The sequence below is a fragment of the Loxodonta africana genome, chromosome 5 (genome assembly GCF_030014295.1).
Source record: "Loxodonta africana isolate mLoxAfr1 chromosome 5, mLoxAfr1.hap2, whole genome shotgun sequence".
NCBI lineage: Eukaryota > Metazoa > Chordata > Mammalia > Proboscidea > Elephantidae > Loxodonta > Loxodonta africana.
The window spans coordinates 34,806,274-34,832,210 of NC_087346.1; the positions used below are offsets into that span (position 1 = coordinate 34,806,274).

General features: G+C 37.2%; 1 protein-coding gene across 1 annotated transcript in view; it reads right to left on the minus strand.

Moving 5' to 3' along the window:
- Positions 1–9,334, minus strand: part of ANK2 (ankyrin 2) — a 240,754-nt gene extending 231,420 nt beyond the window's left edge. Inside the window, exons 1-2 of the mRNA XM_064286268.1 lie at positions 9,317–9,334; positions 8,610–8,711 (exon numbers count right to left, since the gene is read on the minus strand). Coding sequence (XP_064142338.1) covers positions 8,610–8,711; positions 9,317–9,334 — 120 coding nt within the window. The remainder of the gene's footprint in view (positions 1–8,609; positions 8,712–9,316) is intronic.
- Between the last annotated feature and the right edge of the window lie 16,603 nt (positions 9,335–25,937).

Here is a 25,937-nt window from a genome sequence, read left to right on the forward strand (position 1 = left end):
TATGGGGCAGTTCTACTCTATTCTACAGGGTCGCTATGAGTCAGAATCGACTCGATGGCAACAGGATTGGTTTGGTTTATGCAAAGATTAACTCCTCCTCTTGTGTATCAGCCCCATCTCCTCTTGTCTACTTGGCTTAGTTTCCTAATGCTGCTGTAACAGAAATACCTCAAGTGGGTGGCTTTAAGGAACAGACATTTATTTTCTCACAGTTCAGGAGGCTAGAAGTCTGAATTCAGGGCACCAGCTATAGGGGAAGACCCTCTGTGGCCTCTGGGGGAAGATCTCTGTCTAAGCTTCTGTAGCCCTGCCCTTCTTCAGTTCCATGATAGTTTATACGTGGCATCTACCCCTGCTTCCACACACCCCATTTATACTTGCTTGTCCCTGTGTCTATGCTGCTCTTTTTATGACTCAGAAGTAATAGGGACACACCCTACATTGATTTGGCCTCACTAATATAACAAAGAAAAAAAAACTTTTTCCCAAATGGGATTACTCCACAGTTATAGGGGTTGAGAATCCAACACATATTTTGGAGGACACAATCCATCCATAGGGCTACTCAAAGATATCATTCAGCAATTCTCTAATCTCTCTTGCAACACTCATTTTCCCATCTTTGCTGGAATTTTCTCCCATCAGTGGTACAATAATGTTATTTCTTTCATCTTTAAAAAAAAAAAACTCTCCTGATCCTATGCCTTCTTCCAGCTACCTTGCCTGCTATCTTCTTCCCTTTATAGAAAAATCCTTGAAGGAATAGTCAGTCCTCCCACCGTCTATTGAATGAATGCCAGTCAGGCTTTCACCCTATACTCCACTGAGATTGCTTTCATCAAGTCACCCCGTTACCACCACATTAGAAACCTCTTGGTCAGCTTCTCAGCTTACTTGATCTATCAACAGCACTTTACAGAATTGATCATATATTGTACATGAAAAATCATTTTTTTTTTTTAAACTTGGCTTCTAAAACAGACTGTCCAGGTTTGCCTCCTACTTCTCTGCACATTGTTCCCCAGTCACTTGACTGGCTCTTGTTCCTATCCCTGACTCTAAAGGTTGGAGTGTCTTAAGGCTCAGTCCTGGGACCTCTTCTGTTTTCCACAAGACTCATCCAGTTTCATGGTTTTAAGTATCACCTATACAGTCACAGCAAGTCACTGGGTGGTGCAGTTAATGCACTTAGCTGCTAAGGGAAAGGCTGGATGTTCAAGTCTACCCAGAAGTGCCTTGGAAGAAAGGCCTGGTGATCTACTTCTGAAAAATCAGCTACTGAAAAACCCATTGGGGCACAACTCTACTCTGACATATGCAGCGTCACCATGAGTGGAAATAGACTGGACAGGAGCTTTTTTTTAATACACTGATAGCGTCAAAACTCGTATCTCTGGCCAAAACCTCTCCCCCGAACTCCAGATTCATATATCCAACTACCTTACTCAACTGACCTCCCAGGTTATTCTTCCAAACCCACTTTTCACACAATCTTACCCATATCAGTTAATGAACCTTCAACTCTCTTTCTTCCCATTGTGACCCCAACCATCATACCGGACTCCTCCCTTTTACTATCACCTTACATCAAATCCATCAGCTCTATCTTGGAAATATATCCAGAATCCAACCATTTCTTACCATCTCCCCTGCCGGGGCCTGGTGTAAAACATCTCAGCTCTCACCTACAGTATTACAAAAGCATTCCCTGCTTCTGCCATTGCTCCTTTTCAATCTGAGTGTTACTTCTGAAAGGCAAGTCAGTTTATGTCATTTCCCTGCTAAAACCTCTCTAATCACTTCTCGTCTTGTGCAGAATTAAAACCAAGATTTCTAAAGTATCCTACAAGGTCTCACATGACCTGACCCCTGGCTTCTGCTCTCCCCTGACCTACTACTCTTGCCCTCACTCATAGCACTCCAGCCACGCTGGTCTCCTTGCTGGTTATTGAACATGCCAGGCATGCTTCCAGCTTAAGGATTTCTCATCAGTGGCTCAGCGGTAGAATTCTTACTTTCCACTTGGGAGACCAGGGTTCAATTCCCAGGTTCAATTCCTAGCCAAGGGACCTCATGTGCAGCCACCATCCATCTCTCAGTAAACCTGCTAAGCAGGTTTCATGGAGCTTCCAGACTAAGACTAGGAAGAAAGGCCTGGCAATCTACTTCTGAAAATCAGCCAATAAAAACCCTATGGATCACAAAGACCTACAACCATGAACCAGGCAGCTTTTTTTCTGTTGTGCATGGGGTTGCCAAAAGTCAGAAGCTGACTCAATGCCAGCTTACAATAACAAAGCTTTCAAAAAGGTACTTCCTCCTAATAGCTCATAGCTTACCTGCTCACTTCCTCAGGTCTTCTTCTGGCCATTCTATCTAAAATTACCTGTGGCTCCCATTCCAATCCCATCCTTCTCTCCTGCTGTATTTTTCTACCATTTACTACCTATTCACATTCCACGTATTTTACTTTTTGCCTTAGTGATTGTCTCTTTCCTCTTAGATTGTAAGCTCCGTAAAAGCAGGATTTTTGCTTGCTTTGTTCTCTGCTCTACCTCCATTCCTAGAATAGTGTCTTCCATAGTAAGCGTGCAATAAATTTTTGAATGAATGGGTGAACAAAGGTAAGCCTGAGTTCAGGTTTGGCAGAAAAAAACGCTGGGCTTATGATTCTGAGATGACTTAGGGAGAGCTGAGTGGCAACCTGGGAATCAGGTATTGAAACTGATGTCTTTTAGTGACAGAAGAGAGCATTCAAGACAGTTCTCAGGATATAAGTTGTTCTGTTTTAGTCTAAATCACTGCAACAGAGTGCTTAAGAAGACAAGAGTCACAAAAATAGCTTGCATGAAGCTACCTACCCCCTGGCATTGTAAAAATCAAGTATGAGTCACATTTCAAGCATCCTCATAAATCTGTACAGACGCAAATAGAGGCAAAACTACTCAAAGATACGGAAAAGTAGTTGGTTAAAAGTTTCCAATAACTGCACATTGAACTATTATCAACAATGAAATTGAAAACTCTCAGTACGCAAAATTTTGCTGTTGTTAGTGCCATTGAGGTGGTTCCAACTCATAGAGACCCTATGTACAACAGAACAAAACACTGCCCAGTCCTGCCCCATCCTCACAATCATTGCTATGTTTGAGCCCATTGTTGTAGCCACTGTGCCAATCCATCTCATTAAGGGTCTTCCTTTTTTTCATTGGCCCTGTACTTTACCAAGCATGATGTCCTTTTCCAGGGACTGATTCCTCTTGATAACATGTCCAAAACATGTCTTGCCATCCTTGCTTCTAAGTAGCATTCTGACTGTACTTCCAAGACAGATTTGTTTGTTCTTCTGGCAGCACATGGTATAATTCAATATTCTTCGCCAACACCATAATTCAAAGGCATCAATTCTTATTCATTGTCCAGCTTTTGCATGCATATGAGGTGATTGAAAAATATGATGACTTGGGTCAGGCCGGCCTTAGTCCTCAAAGTGATATCTTTGCTTTTTAATACTTTAAAGAGGTCTTTTGCAGCAGATTTGCCCAATGAAATACTTCATTTGATTTCTTGACTGCTCTTTCCATAGGCATTGATTGTGGACCCAAGTAAAATGAAATCCTTCACAACTTGAATGTTTTCTCCGTTTATCATGACATTGCTCATTGGTCTAGTTGTTGGCATTTTTGAGTTCTTAATACTGAGCTGGAATCCATACTGAAGGCTATAGTATTTGTGCTTCAAGTCCTCTGAACTTTCAGCAAGCAAGGTTATGTTATCTGCATATCATAGGTTGTTGATGAGTCTTCCTCCAATCCTGATGCCCCGTTCTTCTTCATGTAGTCAGGCTTCTCAGATTATTTGTTCAGAATACAGATTCAATAAATATGGTAGAAGGATACAACATTGATGCACACCTTTTCTGACTTCAAACCACTCAGTATCCCCTAGTTCTTTTTGAGTGACTGCCTCTTGATCTATATACAGGTTCCTCATGAGCACAATTAACTGTTCTGGAATTCCCATTCTTCAAAATGTTACCCATAATTTTTTATGATCCACAAAGTCAAATGCCTTTCATAGTCAATAAAACACAGGTAAACATCTTTCTGGTATTCTTTACTTTCAGCCAAGATCCATCCATATTTTAATAATTCCATGAATTCAGTTCTCTGCTATTCCTTTGACTTTTACAAAGTCCCAGGCTAATGAAATTGTTTCTGCATTTTTAAAGAGAAGTACAAACCAGATGGATCCAAATGACATTTGTAAAAAGATCTGAGTTCCAGAAAAAAAATTTTAGTTCAGTGCAGTACAGATAAACAGTAACTGTTACCAAATTGCTACTAAATGTGGCCTTTCCTATTTGAGGACACAAGCGACGATATTACTATGTTACTTTTGCAAAAGTTTAGGTTAAGAATCAGTATCAAAAGATTACATTATTATAATATGGATTATCACTTTAATGTCTATTGAGAGCTTGCTCTCCTAAACCTTTTGCAAACATCTCATTTAGTCATCACTATAATCCTATGATTTAAGTATTGATATGCTCACTATTTTACAGTTGAGGAAACTGAGGCCTAGGAAATGAATTGGCTGGGGCCACTCAGCTCGTAATCCGTTAACTGTTAAATGAAAAAGACGAGAATTTGGATTCCAGTACCCACATTTTTTAGATGACATTCAAAAATGCTTTATGTTCTGAGTCACACCATGTGAGCATATGCTAAAGCCATCCTTGGATGTACCTTCTTACTAACAAAAGCCTGGTATTTTAGGAACATTCATATTATTTTGAAAACGGTGCTTTGACCTTGCCTTCTGTTTTTGATAAAGGAAACATAGGATCTCACTGATAATTCTGCACTTTATACCTTAGCAGTAAAAGGTCAAGACCAAATATCAGCACATTTTAAGAATCATTAATCGTTTGTGTCACATCTAAGATTATGTCCAATAAAAAATAAATGATAGCCCTTCATTGCGAAGCCACTGCAGTAGAACCAATACATTTTATGCATGGTGGAATCTTCTAAGGGCTTTTATTGACTTATAACTAGCTATAAATGTTTATGAAAAGGTTATAGAGTCTATTTTTGAAGTCTGGATGTTAACATTGCTTATAACAGTATTAGATCATGGACAATACTAAAGGAGTGTATGTACTTATGAATTAAATAGATAAGAGGAGTGTACGTATTTATGAATTTCCAAAATAGGGAGAGAACGTTAAGATTTATTCTCTTTTCTGAATGTACAAGAGATTATAAAATAAAATAAATTAATATTATAATCACTTAAAGAGAATGAAATTTAGTGGCCAGATTAGCAACCTTTTGGAAAAGGAAAATAAAAAATGAAAGTTTTTTTTTCCTTGTGCCAAATTTATTAATTCTTCCCATACTCTAAATGATTAGAAGCCAAGCAGTATTTTTAGGTTTAATTTCAAAATTCTCATGGTAGTTATGAGATCAATTTTATAAAGAAAAAAAAGATCCAAATTTCAGTTTAAGAAATCTTAGCACGCCAACACATGTGATATTTTTGGAAAGCTGGTACAGCCCAGATTGATTTTCATTGAGAAATTCTACAGGGTACAGAAAGTCCTGTTTCTATGTTACATGTCATAACGCTCTCCAGAAATTCAGGCTTAGAAGCAAAATAAAGCACACTTCTTCTATTCTTTCTCATGCCAAATTAACTTTGAGTATTAAATATTTAGAATTAGCAATACTTTCACTGAACACTTCCCTTTTCTGCCCTCCTGGGTATTTGGAATTTATTTTCTGTTCTATATTTTATTTGCCTTTTAGGAGTAACCCTTACTCTTTGAATTAAAAGTACATTTAACTACCTAGTATGTTAATCAGGAGCTCTGGTGGTGCAGTGGTTAAAGCACTTGGCTGTTAACCGAAAAGTCGGTGGTTTGAACCCACCAGCGGCTCCTTGGGAGAAAAATGTGGCAGCCCTGCTTCTGTAAAGATTTACAGCCTTGGAAATCCTATGGGCCAGTTCTACTCTGTCCTATAGGGTCACTATGAGTCAGAGTTTACTCGATAGCAGTGGGTAGTATGTTAATCTAAGGGGGGAAGTTGTGATTTAATGGTAGAATTCTTGCCTTCCATGCAGGAGTCCCAGGCTGATTCTCTGCCAGAGCACCTTACACGCAGCTACTACCCGGCTATCAGTGGAGGTTTGCCTGATGCTGTGATGCTGAGCAGGTTTTAGCAAAGCTTCCAGACTAAGATGAACTAGGAAGAAAGACCTAGTGACCGACTTCTGAAAAATCGGCCAGTGAAAACCCTGTGAATCACAACAGTCCAATCCCATTTTTCATGGGATCACCATGAGTCGAAGGTCAACTTGACATGAGCCAGCAACAACAACTATGTTAATCTAAGAATGAATATGATCCTTTTAATTGTAACAATGTTGATTAAAAATAAAATTTGATTTCAAGATAAAGGACATCGCAATGTATACTTTGGAGGGTAGCCTCCAACATCTGCTGAGCAGGGGAGAGAGACAGATTTGTGTGAGCCTGAGAACATTCCTTAGCTGCCTGCAAACTCAGTTTCTGCGTTTATAAACTACAGCTAATGCCTACCTCACAGCAATTAGTCTGTGCTGTCTGATGAAACATGGCATGTAGGACCCCCAGTGCAAAGACCAATGCATAGTCACTGTTAACGTTAGTTATCAATTTCCCTTATAGCTATTTAATTAATACACGCTTTTGAGTAACAAAGATAAAGAACCTACACAAGACAACAACACTTACTTTATAAGTTGTAAGTTCAGGTCATTAAGGAGAGCCAATTTCATTTTTTGTGGGAAGGTCAATTTTAATTCTTCTGATACTTAGAGAATTATTCACAGTAATAGCAATTAGGACATGTGTGCATTAGAGAGCTACTCTATATTTCATAATTTCATTTACACTGCAACCTAGCAATGTAAGCATTCAATGAATTATTATCCTGTTTTAGAAATTTGAAAAATGCCACTCTCTGAATTGAAATGACTTGTCAAAAGTGGAGGTGGAACTTGAACTTGAGCCTTTGGGCTCTAAATTCTGTGTTTTGGGTTTTTTTTTTTTTTTTACTTCACTTTGCCTTCTACAGAAAAAAAAATTCTCTTCCCTTGTATAATGACATGTTTAGTGGATAACCGGCACTACAAGAAAAATATGTTAGGCTGTTAAAAAACTTTTTGTGGTAACTCAGGAAATTGGTACACAAGCCAGATAAGGGCTATGTATTTTGCTACTGAGAAATTATTCATTCTAAGATAACCCTAAGAACTTTCATTGCAATTAATTCATTTGTTAAAAAATTTTTTTTTTTTTTAGGGTGAAGTAGAAAACCCACCACAGTAGAGTCAATTCCGACTCATAGTGATCCTATAGGACAGAGTAGAATTGCCCCGTAGAGTTTTTAAGGAGCATCTGGCGGTTTCGAACTGCCAACCTTTTGGTTAGCAGCCACAGCACTTAACCGCTATGCCGCCAAGGGTTTCCACGGGGTGAAGTAGAGTTGGCTTAAACATAGGCTAGCTTTACTAAGTTTCCTTTTTCGAGGTTACTTATAATTCTACCTAAATGAACTAATATTTTTATTGCCTATTCTCTAACATATTGTCGATTAAGAAATGTAATAAATCGATGTTAAAATTTGGGAAATGTATTTACTATACTTAAAGAAATTAAGTTAACATGCTAAAATTATAAAATCATATTCAACCTCGTACGTATTTTATGGAATAAGTTTATATATCCGTATGGGAGTTTGGATGCTCTATTTTAAAGTAATAAATATATCTAAAATTCAAATGACTTATTCAAAAGAACACAAAAACATCAGATTAAAAGCTTTTGTAATAAAAATAAGATAAGATATGTAGAGGCAGATTACAAAGATTTATTCATTGTCCAGCTTTTGTATGCATATGCGGGGACTGAAAATATCATGGCTTGGGTCAGGCACACCTTAGTCCTCAAAGTGTCACGAAAATCTCCACCATTCATGGGACCAAAGAGAGTGAGACTTGAATAATAGCCTAAATGTAGAGCATCCTCTAAAATCCTTGACGAAGGCACATGGTCAATGAATAATCCAAACGTTTCATTTATCCAGCAGTTTCAACTTCTGCTCATTCTGAGTCATTTTTTTTTTTTTAAAGGAGAATAATTTAATTACATCCTCTTATTTTTTCTCTATCCCAAATTGTAACCCATGAGTAGAAGGCAGAGAAGAGAAGAAGCCAGGGTCTGGGTAACCAGTTTTCAAAAAATGATAAGTAAAACACCGTTTTCAGTCAATATTCCTGGAAGGAGTGGCCCGGAATGTTTCGTAGACAAAATTGACATTCAATGGCTATTTTTGATTTATCTACTTTGCCAACCATATTAGGTCTAGATACAAAACATCTGATGCTTGAAACATTGATAAGAGGGCAGAAATGGGGTTTCAAAAAGTTGAGTTACTGATATTTTAGTAAATTTAATAGAGACAAAGAAAGAAAGCCCTTGGGTTCTGGGAATAAATCTAAATAATGAATATTTCTTATTTTATAACACAAGTAAGAGGTGCCACGCCTCTCTCTACCTGATTGCAGGTGTTGATGTCTATGCCCCCCTTCAGATATTCCACTACTTTGTCCAGATTGCCTGCTCTGGCAGCTCGGAGGAAACTTGCATTGCTGTCAGACTGTAAGAGAAAGAAAAGACCTTTAGTGAGTTTTTGACAAAGTAAAAATGTATCAAATACAGAAAGACAAGAATGTTTACACTGCAAACCAGAAAAGCTTAAGTTGCAAAAAAAAACTTTCAATACTGAGTTTAAAACATTGAATAATTATTCACAGTATAAGGTAGCACCTTCACAATGCCTCCAGAGAGATATTCAAGGTTGTTAAAGCCAATGGGAAATATGGTCTGCTATATTGAAGAGTATAAAATAACAACAGTTGCTTTAAAGTCGATTCTGGCTCATGGCGACCCCATGTGTGTCAGAGTAGAACTACTCCACAGAGTTTTCATAGCTATGACCTTTCAGAAACAGATCACACTTAACCCAAACTCAGAATGGCTTATATGTTTACACATCTGAGGAATAATTTATTAGCAGTTGAAAGGTCTTTCTTCCAAGGTGTCTCTGGGTGGGTTTGAACTGACAACCTTTCGATTAGTCATGAAGCATTTAATCATTTGTGCCACCCACAGACTCCCAAACACTTTAAAAGAGCTATTAAAATGAAAATCATTGTCACTACTTTATTCCAAATCTTCAGCCACATTTGGAGATGAATTTACAGTATTCCCAAATGCCATTGTTACCCATTCATTTTAGCTTCAAGATTATAGTGACTTTATATTGAGCTTAATGTCAAGCCAAAGGAGCCTTGGTGGTACAGTGGTTAAGTTCTTGGCTGTTAACAGAGAGGTTGGTGGTTCTAACCCATCAGCCTGCTCTGGGGGAGAAAGATGTGGCAGTCTACTGTAAAGGTTACAGCCTTGGAAACCCTGTGGGGCAGTTCTACTCTGTCCTATAGGGTCACTATGAGTCAGAATCGACTCCACGGCAATGGGTTTTTTTTTTGTTGTTTGTTAATGTCAAGCCACAAAGGAATCAGAAAACTAAAAAAAAATTAAAACTACTGAGTTTCTTCTCTCTTTCTTTACTGTTTGGTTTTCAGATAAGTCTGAGGGTGAAGGCTGAGTATGGGTCACTTGGCAGCCACATGTCTTCATCATAATGGAATAACAGAAGGCACCAAGGATGCTTTGAGAAAAGGGGCTAGCACTGGTTGGCAGGTGTGGACTAAGCCGACACAGATTTTGAGAGCCCAGTGATTTTGGAAAAACTAGATTAAATCTAAAACATCTGACACAATAATTTAATAAAATCTCTTGGTAAAGATCATCACTCTTGATGGAGACTGCCTTTTAAGTTCTTTATATTCCCTCAGCCCTCTAAAAATCTGATTCTGGGAGAATCAGCTGAATTTTCTCCATGAAAAGTACTGAAGAGAGTTGCTCCAGAGATCTAGCTACAGTCACCCTTCTTGGTTAAAAAGTTTGGCTTTTAGACCTTAACATAATAATGATGATAAATATTATTAAGATTCTAAGACACATGCATAACTGCTATAATTTTTCTTAAAGGATAACATTTGTGATAGAAGATCTGACTAAAGAGTAAGCTTAGCATGAAAAACGACATTATTTACCTAATGGGAAGTGAGATCCAGGTTTGATGACTCTTATGCATTCTACTCACTAGGCTACACTGCCCCCTCCCTCTAAGAATGTTCTTGGCAGGGACTCTCGGCAACTCTGTCAGAGCTATTTATTACGACTCGTGATGATGCACAGAGATAGGAATGGAAGTATTTTCTCTGGGAGTCTCAAGTATAGAATTATTTGCATACTATTCAAATGATTTACACATGGACAGACTGAGACCCTAAGACTAAGTTACCTCACATTTAACCCAAATCTCAAAATGGCTTATATGTTTCCAAATCTGGGAGATAATTTATTAACAGCTGAAAGGTGGAACTGAAATCTCTACATCTGGAATTCATGCTCTGATTCTTTAGAAATGCATTGTGTAGGGTTACTATCTCACTGTTCTTCCCTCTCCCTGCCTCCCTACGATGCCTCGCTCTTCGTCCTTCCTGAAAGCTGTGTCCATGGCAAAGCGCCTTAAGTGTATCTGCAATGCTGCAGTGTTGGAATTGTGACTCATTTCAAAATGGCTCGTCTAGGAAATTATTCTGCTGTTTGCAGCAAATTCTAAATTCCACGAGAATTTTCCACTTGGAGGTTTCTTGCCGCAGCACTTAAAAGTGAAACATAATACCATGTACCGTGTTATGTCAGTATCTCACACCAACATTACTGTATTTACTAGAAAACAACAAAAATAACATACTATTAGGTCACAGATAGAAAATATGAAAATACCATTTTGTTATATACAATGTTTTAGAAATAAATCTATGTGCTATATATTCTATTAAAGATTTTTCCCAGAAAGTATTCCCAATTTGTACATGAAGCAAACAACTATAGGTAAAATTTATTAAGCATTTATGTGGACCAGGCACAGAGCTAAGGGATTCACATCCATTATCTCATTAATATTCACAATAGTATTATGAAGATGGAACTATTATGACATCCAGTCAATAGTGATGAAAGATATTTATACAGTTTCCAAAGTCGCACAATTGTTCAGCAGAAGATTCAGGAGTTAAGTCAGGTTCATCAGATGCAGAGCTAAAACTCTCAGTCTCTATTCTATCCTACCCCTCCAAAGCATCAAAGCAGATGTTTCCACAGATTGTTAACCTATGAGCTATAGAAAAGCTATCGAACTACAATTATGGCCTTGGTCTACATATTTGTTCTGTAAATCATGCCACTTGATAAATAATGCCTCAGCTGGAGAGGGAATTCTTGGCTATCATCTCTGTCTTCATATCTCCCACCCATTTATATGCACCTCGAAAAATTAAGAGCAGACTTGAGGCAAACTGCCTAACAAACACACTCATTTGGGAATAAGGAAAGAGGCAGTAAAATACACACTGCATTAAAAAGGCAATTAACTGTCTCTCTACATGCCTAATATGATTAAACTCAGGAAAATATCAAATCACTCTATTGTTCCTGTAAAAGAAGAATGTTATGAACACCCAGAAAGAAATACCATGACACAGAAGAGATAAAGACACTTGGAGACGCCACTGCAGAAGCTTAGAGGATGAAACTTTGGTCTGAAGGGGCAGGGAGTGGGGGCAGGTATCACTGAGGAGTGAATAATAGACATTCCTTAAACCTTCTCTAGGAACAGGACATGACACTGAAAATGGCTTTTGCTCTCACATAATAATATGCTGTTCATAACTGGTTTTCCCTTTTTTATGAATTAAACTTTTAGAAAGTGGATGCAAGTCAAAGAGTTAGAGCTATATGGGATTTTAGAAAAAAAAAAAAATTGGTTTCCATTTTCTAGAAGGATTAGACCTAACGGAAGTATAACAACCGAGTTGTCCTGGGCGGAACCTTTTGAAAAAGTAGTGTTGTAATACATTTTAGTTTATTTTGGATTTTCCGGAGCCCTTTAAAGGATTAATTTCCACAAAGTACAAGTGTTATTATAAAAAGGTCCAAGAACATAACTTTCAAAGGAAGAATTAAAATGAGGCTACAGATACTGACATTTTTTTTTTTTTTTTTTTACTAAATTACCGAGTGTCAAATGTTTCATCTACACAGAAATATGCATTCTTCTTCCCCTTGTACATAGATACTTGCACACCCTACACTACAATGAGGTCAATCTGTGATTAAAGCTCTTGACACAAGAGCTTAGGATAAACATGAGTCAGTCTGGTTATCTCCAATCAATACAGAGATGAAAGAGGATTCAAAGACTCCTGGAGAGAGATGTGGCAATTTTTAACCTGTTGTGTTTCCCTCTCTGCAGAGCCCTGGCTGTGCAGTGGTTAAGCTCTTGGCTGCTAACCCAAAGATTGGTGGTTCGAGCCCACCGGCTACTCCATGGGAAAAAGATGTGCAGTCTGCTTCTGTAAAGATTACAGCCTTGGAAACCCTATGGGGCAGTTCTACTTTGTTTTATAAGGTTGCTATGAGTCGGAATCGACTGGATGGCAATGAGTTTGTTTTTTTTTTTTTTTAAATTATGTATAAGCAAAGAGGAAAGAAAAGTTTCAAAATAAACTGTTTTCTTTGCTCAACCAGAAGATTTCATATGTAAAAGCACAGTAAACAGAAAATGAGGCAACAGCAATCCGTTTGGGAGAAAATCTCAGACAAATTTAAAACTAGCCTCTCCCCTGTTTGCTCCCTAGAGCCTTCAAACACTACAGCCAGTTGTACTTATGCCTATAAAAGTCTGACTCTGGATAAGGAATTCAAATGCTGAGTCCCCTCTATTTTAATCTGACACAAAAAAAGAAAAAAAAAACAAACAGATGGAGGTTATTAAAATGTGCCCCCTTTAGAACCCGAGTGTGGCACCTCAAGCCAAGAAAGAAAGATTTCCTCTTAAATTCTTTTTGCTTTGCACATTTCTGTACATTTTTTGTAGCTGAATGTTAGACAAACAGAACATCTTTCTTAGCACCCAGCAGGGTGGACACGAAAGGAAAGGAGGAGTGTGCATTTAAAGAGCCACATCATATCCTAAAGGAGTGCTTCCCAAACAAGGTCCAGGGATATACTCGTGGGAGTCCATGAATTTCCTAGACTTTTTTTTTTTTTAGTCTGTGCTTTCATTTCAAATATAAGGTAATAAAGAAAATATAAACATATTCCAGGTGATCTGGATGGCCACCCTATAGCTGAGCCCAACCATATAATTTTGGTATATGGCTGTGCGTTTATAATTCAATACATCAACAAGTGAAGTTCAGATGACATACAGCTTCACGGTATGAAAAAAATTTTGCCAAGGTAAAGAGAGAAAAGAATGGTCAGGATGGCATAGACACAATGAACTAAAAGAACTTGAGTGGCAGGTGTGAGTAGCATATTAAATTTCAAACAAACATGTGGCTCAGATGCCATGTTTGTATGGTCCAACTTGCAGAGGCAACTAAGAGTGAGTGTCACAGAAAATCCACAAGGAAACAGTCTTCAGTCCTCCATTCCAGCTTTTGCCCCAATTCCATCCCCACCACAATGCTAATTTTATCTCCAAGTAAATAAACAGAGCTTTAAAAGATCAAGTGCACACCATTAAAACTGACATTAGCTAACTTCTCTGACAACTTTAAGTTTTATCATCGTGAAGTAGGAAAACAAGACCTTAAACTTTTTATTAACTGTTTATACAATGTGCTTAAAAAAGGTATTCTTTAATATCATTTTTGCTGAAGTCAAATTCAGAAGCATATTAAATTAAATATAGAACTCTGAGGTTATATCTTTTTACCATCCACCCCAATATCTGTGATTTACCAGCTACTAGTTTTTTTTTTTTTTAGTTGCCTTTGAGGGGCCGTGGTGGCACGGTGATTAAGAACTCGGCTGCTAGCCAGAAAGTCAACATTTTGAATCCACCAGCCACTCCTTGGAAACCCTATGGGACAGTTCTACTCTGTCTTACAGTGTCACTATGAGTTGGAATCAACTCGATGGCAATGGGTTTGGTTTTGATTTTTTATAAGAATTTAAGGGATTTTATGTAGTTTTGTGTTTTTACATCTAAATTCACACCACCATAAAAATAATTTAACATTGGAGGTCATAAAAAATTACACTTTTAAAGAGATCAATATATTATTTAAGTTGAGAAACACTAGCTTAATGGCGTCGATCAGACAGCAGTCTCTGCTGAAGAGACTGAAGCGGCACGACTCCCCTCAGGCTCTGGCTTATAGCGTGTCCTCCACAAACATTTGCCGACTGATTAACCTTTAGCAAAGAATGTGTTCCTTGTGCAGCTTGAGAAAATTTCTTATTTTCTTAGGATGCAATTATGGCTTTGTAAAAACAAGGCTGTTTACCTACCTACCTCAAGATCCTTATTTTTTATAGCAATACAAAATGAGTAAATTAAATAACTTCAGGGGGAAAAGTCTTAATTTCGAATACCATGGAAATAAGGGATATTTCTACCATTTCTTAGGCCTCTTCCTAGGAATGTAGGATAAGGTACAATCCATGTTCAGCAAATTGTGAGTTGTATGATCTTGAATCTTTTTGGGGTCTCAGTTAATGTATCTAAATAAATCCATAAATAAGTAAATGTACTTTATAGAGTAGCTGGAAGGGTTACATATGATAATTTGAAGGTACTTAGCCCAAGGCTAGGTACAGAGGACACTTAGTAAGTCTGCTTTAAAACTGTGTTTTTTATTATAAATAAAAATGGAAAACAGCAACGGCAAATCAAATTATAGATACATACACATGGTCTTCTTTAAATATGGAAGTTATTGCCAGTACTATGTTGCTAAACGGTGTTAGCCACACCCCAATTTAAAAGTACTCTGAGGTGCTGCAGGTTCAACAGGACAAAAAATGAACAGAACTGACTGTAGTCTGTCTCCAACGATGAAGATTTCTGCAAAGCACCTTCTTTGTCATCTCTGAATGCTTTTACTTAACTCACTGTGCTTTTGTATAGGGACTGCTGGATTGTTTTATTAATTCAGCTCTTTTAGTAGTTTAAGTTGTCATTGCCCTCTTGTCATAAACCAAAAATTTGGGGCAATCAAGAACTGCATATTAAATAAGTGAGATTTTTTAGAAAAAAAAAAAATCACAAGCTGTCTTCCTACAATCAGAGCACCTTTGTGACAGGTAAAACACTTTACACCACAAAATTCCACTTGACAATTTCTATTCTATTCAGCTGCCACCAACTGCTATTAAGATGAATAGCAGTTTCTAGAAGAAGGCAGAAGGGGGCTTCTGGCGCGCTGGTAGTATTCTGGTTAAACTTTGTAGTTCCAGGTGCTGTTAAAGGGGTGTGTACACTTACTGAAAAATATTAAGATGAATATAAAGTGTGCATTTTTAATGTATAGCATACTTAAATAAAAAGGTTTACCTAAAAAGTTGGTGACACTGGAAAATGAGTTGTTCTTAATTTATAAAAATGGTTACAAAATCACTACAGCAAATGTTGTTATTGTTAGGTGTCATTGAGTCAGTTCTGACTCATAGTGACCCTATGTACAACATTGCCTGGTCCTGCATCATCCTCACAATTATTGCTATGTTTGAGCCTACTGTAGCAGCCACTGTGTCAATCAATATCATTGAGGGTCTTTTTTTCACTGACCTTCTACTTTACAAGCAAATGGATGGAAAAATCTTTTTTTTTTTTCTTTACAGTGGAGGCAATTTTTCTAACGCAGACTAGTCATATTATGCAAGGTTTTTAAATAAAAATTGTGTTTGACATATATTTAAGATGTTACACAGTTTAAAAGACAATGCAGACTATTAATACAATTTTGTTCCATAACCCAAAAGCAGCTTTACTAAGATTCAAATTCTACAGCATCTTTTTGCTAGTTGTTCTGACATCTACTGAGGTTTTGTAATTACAAAAAACTACATGATTGTACTTGATCATACCTTAATTATATTCTTCATTTAGCCTAAATGAAGGTTATTTCACTTTTCTTAACTTTTGTACATGTTGCACAAATATAATACTCCTTTGGTATTCAAAATGTTTACTAAAAATTAAAGAAGACCAGATCTGATTCAGACATCTTGGTAGTTAAACCTTATGGGATAAACATAAGTAAAGTAAATTATCAGGGACAATTTTATACATTAAACAATTCCTGGACACTCATTTTTCTGCGACACTATGTTGGGAATTCTGAAAACTGAATCAAAAAATTAATAATGTGAAAATATACCTTCTCAGAACACGATAACACAAAACACCTAAACCAGCAGGGACAAAAACCATAAACCAGAAATGGCAGTTGTAATGTACACAGTTGGTCCTCCATATCCAAAGGTTCCGAACTGGAGCATTTAACCAACAGTGGATGGAAAATATTTGAAAAAAAAAAGACTTTTTTTTCTTGTCATTATTCCCTAAACAATACACTACAGCAACTATTTATGTAGCATTTACATTGTATTAGTTATTATAAGTAATCTACAGATGATTTAAAGCATACAGAAGGATGTGCCTCAGTTACATGCAAATACTATGTCAGTTTATGTATTGAGCATCCACTGATTTTGGTATCCACAGGGAGTCCTGAAATCAATCCCCCATGGATCAAGGGATAACTATATTTGATAACTACTTCATACTTCAAATTCTCTCTGTGTTCTTTTTAATATCTAAAATTTCTTACATAAATGTATATATACATATATTCATTTTAGTGAATTATTATATAGTCAACAAAAGGAAAATGAATTCTTCAATTGGTATTTCATGATACAATAGCAATCTCCCTTGAAAAGTTACTTTGTTTTGCTGGCATTAGTTTAGCTTCATCAAATGGTTTTATAAGTAAACTCATTACTAAGATGTTGTTTATGACAATGAGACACACAGAAACTTTTGCTAAAATGGGAACTTTTCTAAAGATAGGTAGAAACATTTTTTAGCATTTATGATTTTTATTGAACTTTATGGCGACTGTGAAATGTAAGCAACTTCTCAAAAGGAAAGAAATCAACAGACTTTCTTTACTCATTGTATTCCAGGTATTATGCTCTGCCCATACCTCCAAAATACCTACAGAACTCAGAAGTTCCACCACTAAATATAACATGTCAATCTTTTCTGAAATCAAAGGGAAAAGAGTAAGTTAGTAGACAGAAATATATATGGCTCTTTTCATGACATTTACAAATTTCTACGAAGAAAATCAGAGCAGTAAAGGAAACATGTTGCTCTAGCTGTAGTGTATGTCAAATTAAATAACTTGTGGTTTACATCTTAAAAACTTAAATTACACTGAAAATGCAAATTGAAGAACACTGCATTTTAATGTCTCATATTTTTTCAAAAACGGCTGTAGCAGTATATCGACAGAGAACTGCCAGAAGTTCAGGCCGGTTTCAGAAGAGGACGTGGAACCACGGGTATGATTGCCCTGGCAGAAAGCAGAGAATACCAGAAGGATGTTTACCTGTGTTTTATTGACTATGCAAAGGCATTCGACTGTGCGGATCATAACAAATTATGGATAACATTGTGAAGAATGGGAATTCCAGAACACTTAATCGTGCTCATGAGGAAACTTTACATAGATTAAGAGACAGTGTTTGGACAGAACAAGGGGATACTGATTAGTTTAAAGTCAGGAAAGGTGTGCGTCAGGGTTGTATTCTTTCACCATACCTATTTAATCTGTATGCTGAGCAAATAATCTGAGAAGCTGGACTATATGAAGAAGAACGACAGGGCATCAGGATTGGAGGGAGGCTCATTAACAATCTGCATTATGCAGATGACACAACCTTGCTTGTTGAAAGTGAAAAGGACTTGAAGCACTTACTAATGAAGATCAAAGACCACAACCTTCAGTATGGATAGTACCTCAACATAAAGAAAACAAAAATCCTCACAACTGGAACAATGAGCAACATCATGATAAATAGAGAAAAGACTGAAGTTGTCAAGGATTTCATTTCACTTGGATCCACAATCAACAGCCATGGAAGCAGTAGTCAAGAAATCAAAAGATGCATTGCATTGGGCAAATCTGCTGCAAAGGACCTCTTTAAAGTGTTGAAGAGCAAAGATGTCACCTTGAAGAGCAAGATGCACCTGACCCAAGCCATGGTATTTTCAATGGCATAATACGCATGTGAAAGCTAGACAATGAATAAGGAAAACCGAAAAAGAATTGAACGTCTTTGAATTGTGGTGTTAGTGAAGAATATTAAATACTGAATATACCAGGGACTGCCAAAAGAACGAACAAATCTGTCTTAGAAGAAGTACAACCAGAATGCTCCTTAGAAGCAAGGATTGCGAGACTACATCTTACATACTTTGGACATGTTGTCAGGAGGGATCAGTCCCTGGAGAAGGACATCATGCTTGGCAGAGTACAGGGTCAGCGGAAAAGAGGAAGACCCTCAATGAGGTGGATTGACCCAGTGGCTGCAACAATGAGCTCAAGCATAACAATGGTTGTAAGGATGGCTCAGGACCGGGCAGTGTTTCGTTCTGTTGTGCATGGGGTTGCTATGAGTTGGAACCGAATCGACGGCACCTGACAACAACAACAGCATTTTTTCAAGGAATAAGGTGATACTCTTCAAGAGGTCTTAATTACATGATGAGATTTAAGACATTTCTGCTTCAGTTCGGTAAGCATCTTGGTAGCTGCTTTAGCCACTAAGCAATTTAACAAGAGTTAATATTCCATCCCACCACATGTCTGTCAGGTTGTCATACTGTGGTGGCTTGCATATTGCAGTGATGCTGGAAACTATGCTACTGGTATTCAAATACAAGCAGGGTCGTCCTTGGTAGACAGGTTTCAGCTGAGATTCCAGACTAAGACAGGCTAGAAAGAAGGACCTGGCAGTCTACTTCTGAAAAAGTTAGCCAGTTGAAACCTTATGAATAGCAGCAAAACATTGTCTGATACAACACCCGAAGATGAGTACCCTCAATTTGGAAGGCACTCAAAATATGACTGGAGGAGAGCTGCCTCCTCAAATAGAGTTGACCTTAATGACGTGGATGGAGTCAAGATTTTGGAACTTCTATTTGCTGATACAGCATGACTCAAAACGAGAAGAAACACCTGCCAATATCCATTAATAATAGGAATGTAAAATGTACGAAGTATGAATCTAGGAAAATTGGAAATTCTCAAAAATGAAATGGAATGCATAAACATCAACATCCTAGGCAATAATGAGCTGAAATGGACTGGTATTGGCCATTTTGAATTGTACAATCATATGGTATACTATGCCGGGAATGACAAATTGAAGAGGAATGTTGTAGTGTTCATTATCAAAAAGAACATTTTCAATATCTATTCTGAAGTACAAGGCTGTCTGTGATGGGACAATATCCATATGCCTATGGGGAAGACCAGTTAATACTACTATTATTCAAATTTATGCACCAACCACTAAGGCCAGAGAAGAGGAAATTGAAGATTTTTACCAGCTTCTGCAGCCTGAAATTGATCAAACATGCAAACAAGCTGCATTGATAATTACTGGTGATTGGAATGTGAAAGTTGAAAACAAAGAAGGAACAGTAGCTGGAAAATATGGCATTGGTGACAGAAATGACACCAGAGATCCCATGATAGCATGACTTCAAAGACATCACACATGAAGAATGCAAGAGGTCATTAAAAAGAAAGGAAAGAAAGAAATGACCAAAATGGATGTCAGGATAAGATACTCTGAAACTTGCTTCTGAATGTACAGTAGCTAAAGTGAATTGAAGAAATGGTGAAGTAAAAGAGCTGAACAGAAGATTTCAAAGGACGGCTGGAGAAAACAAAGTAATGTATTATAATGAATTGTACAGAGACCTAGAGTTAGAAAAGTAAAAGGCAATAACACGCTCAGCATTTCTGAAACTGAAAGAACTGAAGAAAAAATTCCAGCTTCAAGTTGCAATATTGAAGGATTCTACAGGGAAAATACTAAACAATGCAGGAAGCATCAAAAGAAGATGGAAGGAATACACAGAGTCACTGTATCAAAAAGAATTGATTGACGTTCAGCCTTTTCAGGAGATAGCATATGATCAGAAACCAATGGTGCTGAAGGAAGAAGTCCAAACTGCAACGAAGGCATTGGTGACAAACAGGTCTCCAGGAATTGACGGATTACCAATTGAGATGTTTCAACAAATGGATGCAGAGTTCTTTGCTGAATATGGAGCCCTGGTGGTGCGCTGGTTAAGAGCTAAGGCAGCTAACCAAAAGGTTGGCAGTTCAAATCCACCAGCCAATCCTTGGAAACCCTACAGGGCACTTTTACTCTCTCCTATAGGGTCAATATGAGTCCTGGGTGGCAAAAACAGTGATATACTCTACTAGTAGCTGAAAGGTTGGAGTTTCAAACCACTCAAGGGCACCTCAGGAGACGGGTAGGATGATCTGTTTCTGAAAGGTCACAGTCTTGAAAACCCTATGGAGTAGCTCTACTCTTCCCACCTGGGGTCACCATGAGTCAGAAATGACTCAACGATGACTAACAACAACAAATACTGACTATGGAGCCTCTGGATGGTGCAAATTATTAACATGCTCAGCTGGTAACTGAAGGGTTGGCAGTTTGATTCCCCCCTAGGAGCCTTGGAAGAAAGGCTAGGCACTCTACTTCTAGAAAACCAGACATTAAAAATCCTATAGAAACTCTGTGGAATATATCCTAGAGAAATAAGAGCCATCACATGAACAGACATATGCACACCCATGTTCTTGCACTATTCACAATAGCAAAAAGATGGAAACAACTTAAGTGCCCATCAACAGAAGAATGGATAAACAAATTATGGTACATACACACAATGGAATACTACACAATGATAAAGAATAATGAATCCATGAAACATCTCATTACATGGATGTATCTGGAAGCATTATGCTGAGTGAAATAAGTCAGCCACAAAAGGACAAATATTGTATGAGACCACAATTATAAGAATTCAAGAAGAGGTTTACACACAGAAAAAAAAAATATTTGATTGTTGCAAGGGTGGGAAGAGATAAAGACGGGTATCACTAACTGGATATATAAGTGTTAACTTTGGCGAAGGAAAAGACAACACACATTATGGGCGAAGTCCATACAACTTGACTAAATATTACCCCAAAGGACTAAAGGACCACATGAACCACAGCCTTCACCAGCCTGAGTCCAGAAGAACTAGATGGTTCCCAGCTACCACCACCAACTACTCTGACAGGGATCACAACCGAGAGTCCCGGATGGAGCAGGAAGAAAGTGTAGAACAAAACTCAAATTCATGAAAAAAAAAACAAAAACAGACTTATTAGTCTGACAGAGACTGGAGGAGCCTCTGAGACTCTGGCCCCCAGATACTCTGCTAACTCACAAGTGAAACAACGCCCAAAACCCACTTTTCTGACAAAGATTACACAGCCCTACAAAGCAAATAATAATAATATACACGAGGAATGTGCTTCTTTGTTCAATCAAATATACAAGACCAAATGAACAATTCCTGCCCAAATGGAAGACAAGAAGGCAGGAAGGGACAGGAACCGAACAAATGGAAACAAGAAATCTGGGGTGGAAAGAAGGAAAGTGCTGACACATTGTGGGGATTGCAACCAATGTCACAAAACAATATGTGTACAAATTTTGAATAAGAAGCTAATCTGAACTGTAAACTTTCACCTAAAGCATGATAGAATTAAACAAGTTTTTAAAAAATTCCTATGGAGCACAGTTCTATTCTGATACACATTGGGTCACCATGAGTCACCACAAGTTGGAATTGACTTGACGGCAACTGGTTATGCTGAACATTATGGTTTCTCCATAATATTCCCTAATGTTTTCAATAGCTGAAGTAACAGGGAAATCCACATTCAACATATCAACAATAGACTGTAAACTTAAAGCTCTGCATCAAAAATTTAATAATACATACCATTTCTATATGATTAAATTCTAAACAGTTCTCTATTATTGATTTGGAATCTCCAAATGGTAGCAATTGTGTGTAAAAAATGAAAATATTATTTTTAATGATCTGTATCCCAGATCTAATCTTTCTCCTAATTTCCAACTAGCTAGACATCTCTGTATAAATGCTAACCAGAATCTTAAACTCAACATGCCCAGATGAACATAGGCCAAAACATGGGAGAGTTTACCAAGCTTTGAATATGGTATCCACAAACTTCCAAAGGAATTTCCTTTTAGGCCATCACTGTTCATAAAAAGATTTGGTTGCATAAATGAATAATGACCAACTGTAATAACATTAGGGTCAGAGTGAAAAAAAAACAGAGGAGGAGAGCTTTTCATATCAGTTGGTATCAATAGTTCATTTAATTCTTTTTTAAGTGAATCTTCTCTACACAAAACTCTTTTCATTCACTGACTAACCAGTGTATTAAATATTACGGAACATTTAGGGAAAAGATACATTAGAGTTTACCCCACTGCTGTACTTAAGGATCAAGACAACTGGACCTGAATTAGCTTTTAGTCTTTCTTGAAAACTTTCAGAATTGTCAAGATCTGAAAGAAACAAGCCCAACCAAGTAAAAATATCATTTGTCATTTTTTTACACTGCCAGGGATCCTACAGCGTTAATACTATTGTCCCCTTGAGGTAGGCACTGCATGTTTATCCCCATTGGTCTGATTATTCTTCAGCCTCAAAGACCATCTGCTCTAAAGCAGACGTCACTCTATCAGAAGCAGCTTTGTGGCACAGCACAGATGAGGCTCTGACCTCACCCCTTGGAGGCACACCGCTAAAAAGTAGATTGCTTCTTCAGCACTGAATGATTCAGGATTGAATTAAAAAACACAAGTTGGAAATGAAAGGTTTACAATAGCTTATTTTCTAAAAAAAAATAAGGTAACCACTATTTTAAAAAGTATTGGTATGTATTTTTCTATCATGACAAATTTCCACGTATTGATTTTAGTGTGATCCCTTTGAAAAAGACATAGAAATATAGAAGGGTTCTGCGTTTACAACCATGTAATGTGCCTCTGTAATTGTCAGTCAGATTGATTTTTCTAGGGGATATCACTTAATTACAGCTTAACAAGCACATACCATGTCAACCTTCTGATTCTACTTGCATGAATGTAATTCTAACTCATTTATGCTGTTTCCAAAAAGGACCAACTTAGAGAAAATTAATCAGTTATTCAACTCACATTTTTTTATTTTCACTCCTTTGAGGACACAAATTCAGCAATAATAAAACCTACACCAGAGTAATGTAAGAATTATAATCTGTTACTTTCTAATATAATTTATTGTCCTAAGGCAATATTTTAATTTTCTTGGAGTAAAGGACCTAAGAACTCTGTTTGTGCCACCCTTGGAGTTCCCATTTTTGAGGGAAAATCTTTCTAATTATTGGTTATCACAAATTTAAACATGATAATTATGTTGTTTATTAGAAATCATTTGAGTGTCTCTAGTCCCTTTCATTAAAGTGCCACTAAGTTCATTGTCATTTGTAAGATGCCAAGAGCCTAGCTTTCTAATGTACATATACTTTTGGGGAAGTTATTCACCCCACTCTCCAAAGTACATGGGTCCCAAAGGGACATACACAGCTTTCAACCTCTTTTGCACATATGTGATGATCTACCTGGGCACTGAGTGCAGACAATGAGCTTCAAAAGGCAAAATTTCAATTCCAATAAGTCAGCATTAAGGTATATATATGTAAAATATAAAATCATTTTTATATCCATCCCTTGACCTCCGTCATATCTGGCCCAAGGTTGCATAGCAGAGTCAATGTCAATAAGCCTTCATTAAATTAAGAAACAAACTAAAGAATATGTAATATGTGTACTGCTTTGAGACAACCATATTATATATAAGGGTTTTAAAATTGAGTATAAGAAGGAAACCGGTTCAAATCTGACTCACTGAGTTAATTCGGCTAAATTACTGATAAGGTCAAAAGTTGTAGCTATCTAAGTACGTATATATCAGAAAAATCACAGCTTTTAATCCGGAAAGAATAGAAATAAATTCACCAAGCAAGGTATTTTGATAACAAGCAGTTAAAGTAATTTAACCACAGATTATTTTAAACAGCAAATTATTTAGTCAAGAGTCAGACAATATCTGTGAAGCACCTACACTGTGCCGGGACTGTGTTAGATTTTAAAATTTTAGGGATTATACGTTGAAGAAAAAGAGGAAGACCCTCAATGAGATGGCCTGATACACAGTGGCTGCAACAATAGGCTGAAGCATAATGCATGTGAGGATGGCACAGGACCAGGGAGTGTTTTGTTCTGTTGCGCACAGGGTCACTATGAGTTGGAGCCAACTTGATGACACCTAATAACAATAATATGATAATAATGTTGACGAAATAAGCATGGTCCATGCCCTTTAAAGATTTTAAGACAGGGAGTAATATGATAAGATGTACATTGAAAAAAAAAAACTTTAGCTGAAATGTTGACCATAAATTAGAAGTGGGCAAAAGTAGATTAAAGGAGATCCATTGGAGGCAGTACTACAGGCAATATAAATATTTGTTTTGTTTAACAAACATATTTCAATATTTAGATTTAGATATAGAATAGGCAGGGTAATACAATGTTTGACAAAATTTTCAGGTGATAAAAAAAAGTCAGGTGGAAATCATAGCAGGTAGAGGGAACGGCAAGTATGAAATCATAGGGTCATAACAGAACGCGGCATGCAGAAAACTTTAAGTCATTCTGCATGTGTAAATTATAAAGATCATGTTGGAAATAGGTAAGTTGTAAAATTCCAAAAGGTATGCAGGAACCAGCCCATGAATGTTCTTGTAAGCACCATAAGAAGACTGAATGTTATTCCATAAATGAAGGGAAGCCAGAGTCACTGAATGATCTCTAAGTAGGAAGAGCCAAGGTCAGATTGTTGCTTTAATCACTCCAGTAACATATGGAGGCTGAGTTACAGAGAACAGAAAACGGAGTTTGTGAGAAATGTGGGATACTATTGTAATAGTCCTGGAGAGTGATGTCATTGGGACAATGTGAAAAAGAAGAGATTTGTTATTTATGTTGGAAGAAAAGGTATAAAACCTGTGGAAATTGAATGAGAGGTTTTATGGAAATAAAGAAACTAAGGGGAACTCAGAAACTTCTAGCTTTGACATGTAACGAATGACGCTTTTAATCAAAATCAGAAATTTGGGGAACAGGATACTTCTAAAATCGAGGAGGAAAACACAATAGTTTGGTTTCTGACAGATTAAACTTGAATTGCTAGAACTGCATAGTAAAAAGGGAGTAGAAAATGCAGGACTAAAATCCAGGAAAGAGGAAGGGGATAAAGATACAGACGCCGTGGCGTTGCTGTATACGTAAGATACATGTGGGGCACAAATAATTTGCCCTGAGCTAATAACATAAAGGTTGGTTGTTGGGAACCCACCCAACGGTGCCCTGGAAGAAAGGCCTGGTGATTTGTTCCCATAAAGGTTATAGACAAGACAACCCTATCGAGAAGCTCTATTCTGTAACACACAGAGTCACCATGAGTTGGAACCAACTTGACAGCAACAGGCTTGATTTTTTGGTTTGGGATATAGGTGGTAAATAAATAAAATAGTAGCTTTCATTCATTTTTACACTTACTATGTGCCATACACATATTATTATCTCTGACTTCACTTTTACATTACACACCCAATCTACCAGCAAATGCTATTAGTTCTGCCAAATCAATCCCACCAAAAAAAAA